Source organism: Musa acuminata, chromosome BXJ3-9 (assembly GCF_036884655.1).
Source record: "Musa acuminata AAA Group cultivar baxijiao chromosome BXJ3-9, Cavendish_Baxijiao_AAA, whole genome shotgun sequence".
In the NCBI taxonomy this organism is placed as follows: domain Eukaryota; kingdom Viridiplantae; phylum Streptophyta; class Magnoliopsida; order Zingiberales; family Musaceae; genus Musa; species Musa acuminata.
The window spans coordinates 7109664-7122447 of record NC_088357.1 but is presented as its reverse complement, the minus strand read 5'-3'; the positions used below and the strand labels follow the sequence as shown (position 1 = coordinate 7122447).

Below are 12784 nucleotides of genomic sequence, written 5' to 3'. Positions count from 1 at the left end.
TCTTAAAAATTTTCTTAATTTTTTATTTGATATTTTTTCCTTTAATACTCTAAATATCTATCGTCGCCATCACCTTCTCCTCCAAATGAGTATTATCGATTATCGTATTCATCCCATTATGTTACATCGATTATCCTCCTCTCCTAATTCACATATTGTATTATATTTATGTTTATCGTCTTTGGTTTGTTATGCTACTTATATCGTGTCTCTCGTGATGATCTATTTGATGACATATTGATAAATATGTTAAGATAAAAGAAATAAAAAGATATTAATTATTTGACCTTTTCAAAATCTCCACCCCTTCCTTATTGAAGCACATCATAGGGTTATCTGAAGGACAATGGAGAGGATGAGAGTAAGGAAGACAACATCTTCTCGAACGATGAGAAAGAGAAAATGCCGATTAGAGAGAGAGAGACGGGAAGGGAGCTGAATTAGTTAGTGAGGGTAAAAAGGAGAGTGTGAGATGGGGGCATACAACCACTTGGATGAGTTGCACATCGATCTATCAACAAGAATGCACGTTTCATACCTTCAAAGCTAAGTTCTCTTGTGTTGAATCAAAGTAAACTCCACCATATAACCTTATAATTGCATTTACGATCATAGTAGCATAATGGGGCAAAAGCGGTGGTCAACAATCTCCACTTTAGGAGGAGACAACAACAAGAGGTATTTTGGATATTAAAAAATAAAAAATAAAAACTAGGGGATTAAATTAGATAAATTTAAATTTTTTTATTAAATAAGTATGAAATAAAGTTTAAATTATAACAAAAAACTAATTTATACAATAATTTAAAATAAATATCAACATAAAGTTTAGATATTTATACTTTAAATAATATTTTAGTACTAATAATTAGTACATATATACTTATATATTAATTTTTAAAGAATAAATACTTTGATTATTATTATTTTCAATATTTTTACAATTTATAACATAATTTACTTTTTCCCGTATTATTAATTTGGTTTTAGACTCATTGGACCGGTTCTTATAACTCTGAACCGGACCAAGAAACAACCGGTTGTAAAAAGATGGGAAGGAAAATAAAATAGATGTATTTTTGGGTTTTAAAAAGCAAAGAATCTCTGTGGTAAAAAAGAAAATAAAAAATAAAATTTTCTATGGAAAAAGTCAAAATTAACGTTATAAATATAAATATATATCATTAAAATAGAGAAAAACAGTCTATTGATATTTTTTACATATATATACCCCTCAAATTCAGGTATCCCATACATCTACATGTACATATATATATATATATATATATATATATATATATATATATATATATATATATATTAATATACCACTTAAATAAAGATATTAGTTCTACCTTGATATCTTTTATATGCATTAATATACCATATCTTGATTATCATTACAAAGTATTGCTATCAAATATCATTTTCACCACTTATTTTTCAAAATAATTAGAATAAAAAAATATTGTCTCAACATCAAATAATGAGATTCCAAAAAAGAACATGGACAAGGGGACAATTTTTTTGAAGGAAGGCTTTGGGAACACCTTTTTCCTTTTTTTTTTTTTTGGTGCAGAGAACACCTTTAATTTTATAATACAATTGTTGTTTATATAAAAAAATTACTTGTTCAAAAATATTAAATGGGCTAAAAAAAAGCTATTTTTTTACTTGCTTTGGGATCTCCTCCTCTACTAAGACAATTTTGTCCTCATCATTGTAATTAATGTGCTAATCACAATCACCGCCCAATGTCTTTGCACCGCCAATCCTCCGTGAGAGAACGCAGACGGGATATATAGGAGGAAGCCCCGATTCAACGCCACCTTTATCTCCTTGCTTCATCTTCACTCCTCTCCGGATGGCTGCTGCTACGGTGGCATTGTCAGCAGTAGCAACCTCCTTTTCTGCAAGCAGAAGAAAGGCTCGTCTCTCTTCGCTCCCCTCAAGGAGGCCTTCTCTCTTCTTCCTCTATGCCCCAGAGCCATCCCGCGCTTCAAAAATCCCACCTTTGGGCACAAAGGTCGGTTCTTTAGCCCCTGCCAGCCATGTGATCTGCCATTTCTAATGGTTTCTCGTGCTGACAGGGCTGTACCTTACGGTTGTTCGCCAGGGCTGTCTCCCCCGTTAGAAGCTTGTCGTCATGCCCTTCGACGGAATGCGCATGTGAACCGGAAGCGGAAGAAACCAGGCAGTCTGGCCTTGGTAGGCTCCTCCTGTGCGCCTCGGTCTGGAAAGCTTTCGTCTTTGCCTCTTGTGTTGCTTGTGGTGCTTGCCTCGCTGCCGATGGATCCATAAGAGCTTCTAGTTTGGGGTTGAAGGTTGCTACAGCGCTGAGAAGAATAGGCTGGCCTGATGAGGCCGTTGTGTTTTCCGTTGCGACCCTTCCTGTGCTGGAGCTCCGTGGCGCTATTCCGGTCGGCTACTGGATGCAGCTTGATCCTCTTAAGCTCACAGTCCTATCCATTCTTGGGTTCGTTGGTTCTCTTTGACCCAATTACTCATTTTGTGCAAATTGACGGAAATTTTGGTCTTGATGGATTTGTTCTTCTTCAGAAACATGGCTCCGGTGCCGTTCATCATCCTCTACCTGAAAAGGTTTGCGTCTTTCGTCTCACAAAGGAGTACGGTGGCAACCCGGTTTGTGAACCTTTTGTTTGAGAGGGCCAGAGAGAAGGCAGGGCCCGTGGAGGAGTTCCAATGGCTGGGTTTGATGCTGTTTGTGGCGGTGCCTTTTCCTGGTACAGGTGCTTGGACTGGAGCCATCATCGCGTCCATCCTTGACATGCCTTTCTGGTCAGCTTTCTCAGCTAATTTTGTCGGGGTTGTTCTGGCTGGGCTGCTGGTTCATTTGCTCGTGAATCTTGGCCTGAAATATGCAGTCTTGACTGGTTTGCTTATGTTCTTTGCATCAACTGTCATATGGAGTGTCCTGCGGTCATTTAAGAGTTCAATCAATTCAAACTGATGGTAATCGTGTACTTCCTTTCTTGATTTGATGAAGAAACTAATTCAGCTTCATTGTTTTCACTTTGTCATAGGAAGTAATTTATCTTCGAGATGCTTTTTTCCAACTGCTGAGAATTTTGGTTGAATCTGGTAGGTTCATTTGTCCTAATGAATTTGAACAGAGCTTGTCGGAACTCTTGTACATCACCAAACAAGTTTATTGTTATGTTCCTTTAAGTAGTCTCGACTCTCTGCTTTCTAATGTTGCCAACATGAGACTCACCAGCATCTTGGCTAGTATCCTTGTTTGCTATGGTTTACTGATATGATTCTGCTTTGAATTCAAAGGCAGCCCAGAACCTGGGAAGATTTGATTAAATGTAGCAGTACATCTTCATGCTTCCATCTTATTTTTTCTTTTCATTTTAATCATTTCAGCAACATTTTGACTCTATTTTTGCTACTTTACCATTTTGAATATATTTCTTTGCTTCAGGAAGGTCAAGTCAATTCATATAATGTTCGACTACCTGTAGAGTAACTTTGAAGAAAATACAGGGTGCAGTTGGTTCAAACATAGAAGAAACTTGATGCATATTGCTTTTTACTTTACAACTCAAAGAGTCATAACTTCGGATTAAAAAAATGTCCAAGTTAATGATACATAGGAAAAATCTGCTTGGCATTTTATTTTGGAGCTGAAAGATTAAATATTGCGAGGTAATGAAGTTAGTTTCTGGCCACAGGCCCTCTTTATTTTGTTTGTTTGTTTCCAAATATTTTTTCTTTTCTGTCATTCTTTTCCCTCGTATTTCTGTGTCTAATTTTCTCCGGAATTTGCTATCGACTCAATCAAACATGGTTAATTAACTAACATCAGTATGATTAGCCATTTTGGTCTTGCATCAAAAGAAAGTCATGCCAGTGTGACCTTCCCCAGTGGAGTAGCTGCTTTTTTATTTTTTTGGACTTTCACAAGAACGTGATGCCAGTGTTATGCTAATACTTATCGGTTTATCATATGTAATCTGGCACTCATCAGCTATGAATTGCAGCTTTGGTGGTGATCAAGTGATGTTCTATAGGCAAACAAGATGGCATTCAGATGAAGCAGCAGGAAATATGGCTCTTGGCTTTTGTTCTTGAAAGCCTGCTAAATTGGCTGCTGATCTTGTGACCATTATTTGGAAGAACTCCAATCTATGCCACCAATGAAGAGGAAGTCCAATCTATGCCTTTTATGCTTGATTTGAATTTGTCAAACTATGAGCTGGTAGATCTTCTTGAGCTCCCACAATCCTTTCAGTGTCTGGTTTTCAAGAAATATATTTTTGGCAAGAATATATTTTGTTTAATTTGAAGATTATCTGGAAGAACTTACACAGAACAAATTACCCCCATTGGGTATTCTGCATGATCAATGCAATTAAGTTGAAATCTTGTGCGAATTATTTTTCTTAAGGGAAATTAAATTAGATAAATAAACTGGTATCTCTTCCATGAAAATAATTAGATAAACCTCCCATGAACCTTTTCTTTAATTCATTATCATATTACATGAGATTATTTTTCTTTAGGGGAAAAAAGGTGCCAAGTAAAATATCAAGAACTTTTTTTCTCAATTTTTATCAGAGAAAACTGAAATAATTTGTTTAATAATCAAATTATAATGTAAAATGTTTTTTTCCTATAGTTGAATGTCCTTTTTATTCTTAATTCCTTAGAATTTAAATAATCTGATTCTTCGAATAATTTGATTCTTATTAGGAATTCATAATTGTGATCTCCATCAAGCTTGGAGTCCTCGAAACATAAGGATCCATCACTCACCGTCCGATCACAATCGAACGGCCTATGTATCTTACCCGAGACCTGATGCTACCGTAAATCCGCCGTTCATTCTAGAATATTCGACTCCGCCGCGCTCCCTCTCCTCTATATATACATACATACGAAGATCGCTCGCCTATCGATCCAAACCCGCACGTCGTTCTTCACCGCCGCTGCCTAACGCAGTCCAACGACGATGCCTCGCCGAAGCTATGGAGGTAGTGCCCCCTTGAATCTGATCGAGTGTATTTGATCGTCGGTGTGATTATTGTGATGATGTTCTTTGGTCGATCTCGTCATGGGTTGTGATCCAAGAAGGAACTTGATGTTTCTGATCTCTATGTTCCCTTTTGTTAAAAGTCTGCTCGCTTCGGTTGTGCCTCTTCTGATTCTGTTGGATCTCATGGTGGTGCGATGGTTTCGTTCGGAGTTGGGATTGTCCACGACCATCGTTGTTCTTGGAAAAATTAGATCTTGTATCCTCGAAAGGACATATTGCAGAGTTGCGTTCTCGCATCGGTGTTGAGTGAATCGTGACCTACCTCACACCATATGGTGTGAAGGATCATGTATAGCTTTCCACAGATCCTTCTTTATTTGTTCGAGTGTATTATAAGCTGTTAAACGCTCTTGTTTTTCCTACTCGCTCTGCTTCATACTGCTTCCGCATAGAAAATGTTGCTACTAGAAAGGTAAGATTTCGGAGAATCAAATACATGATTTGAACCTAAGGCCAAGAGAATTGATTACATATGTTGAATTTACTGGTAAGAACATGATAACTAGCCAATGTCATGGAAAGAAATGGAACTTACCACAAATTCTAACAAAGAGGAATCTTTGGCAGAATAAATATAGTGTTTTCCTGATTTAATTTGTTCGATAGATGTATGAATCCGCCTCAACTCTGTTTGAAGTTCTTCACACTAGAGCAGATTTCTATGTGAGTCAAGAGCCATTTTGCACTTGACATTTCTTTTGTTTATTGTTTAAGATCATGAGGTTAATGTTTAAAGATTTGGTGGATGTTAACAAGAATCTTGTATGTATAAATAGGAAACCAATTAGAACTTCTTGGTTTCTTTTGTCATGTAGGAACTTATCTTATTGGTACCATATAACAACCATGCTTATAGGCTGTTTTATATCTTAATAATAGCTTTTATTGCTCATGCGCTTAACTATTGGTTTTATTGGCTTCTTAATGTGCTTCTTTAAGGCCTTCTTTTAATTTTTATGTGCTATATGTTTGGAATTACAGCAACAACAACAACAACAAGCTCTGTATAACATTTTCTTTCAGTTGTTTGGATCATATTGTTTCCTCTAAGTTGTGCAGCTGTCTGGGATTTTGAACTGGAATCATATAATCATCTGTCAGATTTTTACCAGTATGAAATCCTTAAACTACTGCTCCATGTCCTCGCAATATCCAACTTGTGTGTAAAGAGACTATTTACAAATAAAGTGTACTGATTGCTGAAACTATTGTGTGTTGATGTTCTGTGAGTGATTAGAGTAGGCATTAGAGTGAACAAGTCGTCTGAGCGATGAATGGCCATCTCCATAAGCCAATTAGTTTCAAGCTTATATGGTTAAAAGTGTTGAATCTACCGGTAGCTCTGTGATGTTCTTATTAAAGTGGATCCTGTTGGAGGCCCAACCTCATATCATCAAACAATTATTTTTGCTTGTTAAGTTTAGAATCGTTGAAATGGCTTGTCAAATCTTTTAATGTTAGAGCTTATTGTCCAGTTTTGACTTCTTACTCCTCTATTATAGGACGCTCTGGTTCTCGTGCTGCACGTCGATCAGCTTCACCAAGAGATCCAATGCAGACAGGTACCTTAATTATTTCTTCCCTTTTGGATGAGCGCTTAGAATTTTGGATATTGGATATTATGCTTTCCATTTTGAGTTTTAGGATGTCATCTTAATATAGTCTTATCATGTTTCAACTCATCTAGAGCCAGTATATGCTGCTCATTTATGTTGTACACCTTTTGACCTCTGCATGCGATTGCAATCTACAATGAGAAACCTTGTCTGAACAGTGTTGACTTTATTTTTGAAGCTCTATTTCCGGCCTTTTAAAATTGGTCATCCTCTATGGAGCTTTTTGAGACATATTTAAGCATGTTGGACTATTTGTTGCTTGTCGCTACTTGTGCTACAGCTCGCTCTGCGCCCCCACCAGCTCCTGCTCAAGGAGGAGGATCGATGCTTGGAGGAATTGGTGCCACCATTGCAGATGGTTAGTATGACACTTGTGCTGCTTTGTAGACCTAATTAATGACTGCTTTCTATGTTTTGTTATCTATCTATAGGCATGGCATTTGGTGCTGGAAGTGCTATTGCACGCAGAGCTGTTGATGCTGTTCTCGGCTGTCCTACTGTTCAACATGAGAAGGCTGCCTCTCCAGCTGATTCAGTGAGTGGCCCTACTTCTAAGGGTTCTGATGCTTGCACTACTCACGTTAAAGCCTTCCAAGATGTAAGTGCATACGTTGGAGCAACACTATTGTATCTGCCAATCTGCAATGGTAAGACTGAATCCCTTGTTTGAATGTCTTGTGAAACAGTGCATCAACAACTATGAGAGTGATATTAGCAAATGCCAGTTCTACATGGACATGCTGAATGAGTGTCGCCGGGGTTCTGGAGCTGTTATGTAGATGATGGCTATTCTACTACTCTGATCCTATGTCAAGTAAGGTAGTTTTGTGACTTGGTTATGCTTGAAGCTACTGGTTGATAGATTACTTTATAGTACATTGGAATTGCAATTATACTCAGTTCAAGCTTAAATAGAGATCTGTGCTGATATTGGCATTATCGGGGACATGCAAGAAATAACTGATTAGCCGTTCTTTTTTTAGTTTATAGTTTAGGCAGTAGTTTTTTCTTTTTCTTCGTAAAAGGAATTAGAATTAGTCAGACATTGGACTAGAGAAGGTAAATGGCAATCATTGTCTAGTTTGTGTACCCAAACAACATAGTCAATGTGACCAGGAAACTTGATAGTCAAGACCAAACTTTACTCGAGCAATAATACATTAACTCTGAAACAAACAGACCCAGACATGTACATCTCTCACCACCCAAAAGCAAAATGGTACAGAAAATAAGATACAGATGTTAAAGTTCAGTGAAAAAAAGGACATAGCTAAAATTGCAATGAAAACTTACATCAAACTGCTGACTGCTATATATCCCAGCCATCTTTTCTGCTACCAAAGCTCCATTTATTGGCAGCCAAATCTCCATACAGCTCTGAGAACCTAGCAAGGCATTCACTCCTCACTTGATAGTGTTCCTGTTTGTTTCGACTAATGGCCACTCCTGAGAACTTTGATGTGTCTAAAGCCCACGAGGGCTTCACGTATTCGATCGTCTTCCTTGATGAACTTGCATTTGCATACAAGAAATTCATAAGCAAATCCTCGCAGTTGAAGAACTTATCCACAATGTCCCTCCCAATCTTTGTGTCATTGCTCCAATACCTTTCGAATGCTAATTTATGATCCATGAATGCAGCTCCTGCGAGTATCATGTTGTAACCTCCTTGTTTCCGAGCATACTTCTCATCCCTGTACCTTAGTGGTTTTCCTTCTGCAACACGCGGGTAGAATCCCACAATCCTACCAGGGTGATCCCTCCATATCTTGAATCCACGCTCTATGTTGTCACAGGTCATCATGATATCATCATCGAGTTCCAAAACTGCTCTTGTTTTTATGGATGGATCTACATTGAACCTGTTGTTTAAGGAGTTCCTCTTCTCCACTCGGATTCGAAGTGGTACTGCTGAGTCGAACCTGGTAACATTTGGTGGCTGGCCTTTGTTCCACACCACCAGGATCTCTTGTATTGATGTGCATCTTGAGTAATGTTTCACGTACATCTTCAAATTCCAGAGGCGGGCATCATATGTCATTGTCACAAGCGTGAACTGAGAGTAGTGCCCCTTCAATGAGTAAGCCTCCCCTGCACCATTGCCTCCATATACATAATGGGTGCCGATACATGTTAATGAAACCACTACCACAAATATAATAGCTAGGATTGACTGGCCTGTACAGGTGTTGGGTCTAATTCTTCCTCCCAATGGAGATGTCATATTGTTCAAATGGCTGCAAAGCCATCTAAACAAAGAACAATGTTGAAGATGATGTTCTTGTGACTGAAGGACATCATTTCGCTTCCTCGAAAAATGAAGACATTGGTTAAGAGGTAAATTGCACTTAATTGCACTTAGGAACACCCCTGATAATATAACCAGTACAATAGCAGCTCCAAATGCTGAGTAGCCTATCAAAAGCCTGCGAATGACATCACCCGAAGGAACTCGATCACCATCCATTACCGCAACCCATTGATCCGACGTGAGCCGTTGCACATCTAGGTGATGGTAACGAGCACCATTCCAAGCATTACTGCCTTTTTGAGGCTCATCCAAACCAAGTGGAACTTCGACTTCCTCGTATTCATCTTTGGCAAGAACCTTGATATTGAAAAGGCGTATACGCTGCCCATATGTACCACCGCAGTCTTGCCCTGGGCGATAGAGCTCACCTTTATAAGTGAATGGCCTTCCTGCATTTCTAGCACCTAAACTCTTATCCATGTTATGAACTGGATTCTGTTTGTGTGGCTTCCAAGGACCAAGCGGTGAGCTGCTGTACCAGATTTCAAGCTCTCCATTCTTTTTGGCACCCACAGAACTGAAATCTGACCCAAAAAGCCAAAAATAACCCTGATGATTTATAATGAATGAGTCTATAAGCGGCTTCTTAAGAATGACCTTTTCCAGTGTCCACCTTAAAGGAAAATTCACTGCCCGGTAAAGCCGGAGGTCCGCTTTCTCACTGCCTTCGGGCATCATATAGATCTGCGGAGTCCACATGAAAATGAGAAACTGGGGAAACTAAAATGTTAAATTATAAACCGGTTCCTGGCCCTCTTCTATCAAGGCATCGGAGAAGTAGCATTTTCACATCTAATAAGAAAGGATGCTCTTACCTGGTCCTGGTAGCTGAAAACATATGGGTAAGAAAGGTGCCATTCTTCGTCCAGCACAATACCCAGGTGGTGCCATGTTGCACCCTTGTCCTTGCTCCTAGCAACACCAATGTCTCCTTGCAATGTGACAGAGTTCTTCGTTTCAAAGAACAAATACAAAATATCTTCCTGAAAAACAATTATAAGTTAGAAAGATGCACTCTAATATCGCTGTGAATGGCAGTAGTGAACCTCATTGCCAGAGAAAATGTACTGATATTGCAAGCAGAACATGAATAAAAAGACAAACCATCCAAACGTTAATGTGGTAGATTTCAAGCAAATAATTACCTTATAAATGATCCATCTACTTCGTTATTTCAAGAAAATAAAGTATAAGCTATTGCTTAACTGTTTGTAGTATAATGCAATTTGGATACATAGAAATCCAACAGATGAAAACATTCTCAACTTGAGCTTCATCCATCTTATGAAATTTAAGAGACAACATTCAAGCAAATGGAATTCTATTTGCAGCAGTAATTATCTTCCAGAAGAACTTAGTCAACAGCAAGTTTAATTGGAGCTCTTTTCCAAAGACTAGCATATACAAAGCTGTCTTATGTATTGATCATCACCACTCTGGATTTCATCATTTCCATGGTTTCCTATCACCATCTTCATTTTGGCTTTAACATATCCTTCATCAAACATTCAAAAGGAAAGCTGTGTTTTCCCATTGCTTGGTGAATTCCTAACTTTATTCTTTTGTGCATCTTTTGGTTTTTTCGACCTAAGAAAAACCAGCATGCTACCAAAAATTAATTGATTCTTCACCTATTATGCTGAGCAACTCAACAGAATGTCAATTGATCTTGCAATGACACTCCTATCCCAATTTAACTATATGTTGGTCAACTAAGAGCATTTAAACTGAAATAGCTTTGCATGTCAGTCCCACCATATTCTGATTTAAGTTTGCTGTATAGTACATATACAGTAGTACCTAGGCTCAAAAACCATATAAAGAGTTTCTTGATGTGGCAATTCACGACAATAGATATGGATGCGCAACCATATTTTTGCCACTATTTCTAGGTATCTGATTCCATATAAATCACTCCTAAAGGAATAGTGGTCCCAAAATATCATATGCACTTTAGCTTTGGCCGCCAAATGGAAGGCAGTTTTAGTTCTTATAAACGTATAAATTAAGCTTGTCTTCCTGCCTCATGGTAGTGCCAATTGTATGCATCAGTCACTGACTTAATTGCCTTATGTTCATAGTGATTCTCCCTTCCATTTAATTTGTCACCAACCAGACCTCTTCATTTATCATTTCAATTTTCTTTGTGGGTCAATAAAATATTAGCTCTCGGTTGAAAAAAGTCTAATACTAGTACTAATGGCTTATTTTCATCAAATGTCAGACCTTTATAGTAAGGACATCCTCCTGTTCTAACTAGACAAAGTCTAATACCATCAGCTTATTTTCATCAAAAGTCATACCTTGGTTGAGTCATTCATCATTCTTATTCTCTCTCTTCCTTTTTCTGGGTTCAGAAAAGTAAAATTTTAGCTCAAAGAACTGATAAAATAAAAAGCTTGATTTCATTTTTTTTGCTTTTAGAAATACAACATTGTTTCTAAAACACAAATTTCCACGGTTTCATACTAAACAGTACTTCTCAATTAAAAAAAGAGGAATATGAGAAAACTGAGTAAAGGTTAGACACACAAAATCTCATGCAGTTGATCGCATAATTCTACTTTATTCCCTTCTTCTGAAGTGAAACAAAATTGACCTATTTATCAATTGATCACAACTAGAACCTCAAATAGCTAAGCATGGGCTCCGTTGAGCTCAGAGACCATAATTGTCGGAGTCCCCGATTCGAAGCTCTAATTCACTGACCTGGATATAGAGGAAGGGATCGGCCACAAAGTTGCTAGGGAAGCCAGCGTCCGTCGCCGAGGCACAAGTGACCACCGGATTCGCCACCGGCCATGCCGCTGTCTCGTTGTCCCACACATTCCACTGCTCCATTCAATCCCCGAGACATCGCCCGATCAAGAACAACGGATCAAACATAACAAACAAGAAGAAAGGAGAGGAGAAGGGTTTACGAATTCGATGGGCTTGAGGGAGAAGGGGGAATCTCCGTAGAAGAGGCCGACGGACCAGGATCCCTCGCCGTCGGGGCGGCATCCGGATGCAGAGGAGGGCGAGAGAGGCAGGGGTTTGGGGAAAGGGGAGACAGTGAGCCAGGCGAAAAGGGCGACGGTCGAGCCGAGGAGGAGGGCGGCAGAGGCAGCGAAGAGGAAGCCGGCCGAGCGGACGCACCGCCGCCATCGTCGCCCCGGGCTCATCTCTTCTTCTTCTGCTCTCGCCTTCGATCCTCCCTTCACCGTTATCGCAGTCTAGTTGGTGTTAGTTTTATATATATATAGTGGCGGGTTGTCGTGTCTGAAGTCGTGGGACGGGTTTTGTCTAACTATTCTCTGCCGGTGTCGTGACAAAGACGACGAAGCCGACTAGGAGTTTGGTTACGAGAAAGAAAACGACAGAAAGGCAAGGGCGGTAAAAGAAGTCCGCGGTCTCTGATGAGGCGGTAAAAGCAGTCCGCGGCGGCAAAGATTATTGTTCTGATGAGGCCAATAAAACTTAATTGTTATTTCATTTACTTAAAACTCTAGTAAATGTAATGCTCTTCACAAGATTCAATTATAATGATAAAAATATTAAAAATAATTTACAGATTATATGGCTGTGATGTGATTGATCTATCTATCTATCTATCCATATACATATATAGGAAATCACACGATAAGCGTCCCCATCACCGCGTAGAAGAAGCGTGGGCAGAATCATTCTACAATTTCATATTGATACGACGAATTATTGGTGAATCTAAATCCGGAGTTGGGACAGAATAATTTGTAGCAAAGGTGTTCACTCTTCTTTTGATGCTTCCTGTTCTTGTAAGGTCCACGTCACACT

The 12784-nt window shown here is 38.8% G+C and overlaps 3 protein-coding genes across 4 annotated transcripts; 2 read left to right on the top strand and 1 right to left on the bottom strand.

Moving 5' to 3' along the window:
* The first annotated feature begins 1753 nt into the window (after nucleotides 1–1753).
* LOC135649325 (uncharacterized) lies at nucleotides 1754–4352 on the top strand. Of its 2 annotated transcripts, none has more exons than XM_065167577.1 (4): nucleotides 1754–2026; nucleotides 2091–2476; nucleotides 2560–2973; nucleotides 4008–4352. In XM_065167577.1, exons 1-3 carry the CDS (start codon nucleotides 1865–1867, stop codon nucleotides 2969–2971), a joined length of 960 nt encoding a protein of 319 aa, XP_065023649.1. In that variant the 5' UTR covers nucleotides 1754–1864; the 3' UTR covers nucleotides 2972–2973; nucleotides 4008–4352. The 2 variants fall into 2 exon arrangements, with proteins under 2 accessions (XP_065023649.1, XP_065023650.1); XM_065167578.1 differs by lacking the exon at nucleotides 4008–4352 and having other exon boundaries at nucleotides 2091–2231; nucleotides 2325–2476; nucleotides 2560–3024.
* A 506-nt stretch (nucleotides 4353–4858) lies between these two features.
* Nucleotides 4859–7617, top strand: LOC135648534 (uncharacterized). The gene is made up of 5 exons (XM_065166293.1): nucleotides 4859–5000; nucleotides 6565–6624; nucleotides 6959–7036; nucleotides 7110–7276; nucleotides 7365–7617. Exons 1-5 carry the CDS (start codon nucleotides 4979–4981, stop codon nucleotides 7455–7457), a joined length of 420 nt encoding a protein of 139 aa, XP_065022365.1. The 5' UTR covers nucleotides 4859–4978; the 3' UTR covers nucleotides 7458–7617.
* Nucleotides 7618–7805: 188 nt separating this feature from the next.
* Nucleotides 7806–12259, bottom strand: LOC135649516 (glucosamine inositolphosphorylceramide transferase 1-like). The gene is made up of 4 exons (XM_065167980.1): nucleotides 11911–12259; nucleotides 11699–11821; nucleotides 9805–9972; nucleotides 7806–9673 (listed from the first exon to the last, which is right to left on the bottom strand). The coding sequence occupies exons 1-4, from the start codon at nucleotides 12151–12153 to the stop codon at nucleotides 7988–7990; spliced, it is 2220 nt and encodes a 739-aa protein (XP_065024052.1). The 5' UTR covers nucleotides 12154–12259; the 3' UTR covers nucleotides 7806–7987.
* Nucleotides 12260–12784: the final 525 nt, after the last annotated feature.

Coding starts and splice junctions, on each gene's coding strand:
- LOC135649325 (XM_065167577.1), top strand. CDS start 1,865: ATGGCTGCTGCTACGGTGGCATTGTCAGCAGTAGCAACCTCCTTTTCT. Junction 2,027..2,090: donor TCCCACCTTTGGGCACAAAG/GTCGGTTCTTTA, acceptor TCGTGCTGACAG/GGCTGTACCTTACGGTTGTT. Junction 2,477..2,559: donor ACAGTCCTATCCATTCTTGG/GTTCGTTGGTTC, acceptor GTTCTTCTTCAG/AAACATGGCTCCGGTGCCGT.
- LOC135648534 (XM_065166293.1), top strand. CDS start 4,979: ATGCCTCGCCGAAGCTATGGAG. Junction 5,001..6,564: donor GCCTCGCCGAAGCTATGGAG/GTAGTGCCCCCT, acceptor CCTCTATTATAG/GACGCTCTGGTTCTCGTGCT. Junction 7,277..7,364: donor ACGTTAAAGCCTTCCAAGAT/GTAAGTGCATAC, acceptor CTTGTGAAACAG/TGCATCAACAACTATGAGAG.
- LOC135649516 (XM_065167980.1), bottom strand. CDS start 12,153: ATGAGCCCGGGGCGACGATGGCGGCGGTGCGTCCGCTCGGCCGGCTTC. Junction 11,822..11,910: donor CCCTCAAGCCCATCGAATTC/GTAAACCCTTCT, acceptor TGAATGGAGCAG/TGGAATGTGTGGGACAACGA. Junction 9,973..11,698: donor ATCCCTTCCTCTATATCCAG/GTCAGTGAATTA, acceptor ATTGTTTTTCAG/GAAGATATTTTGTATTTGTT.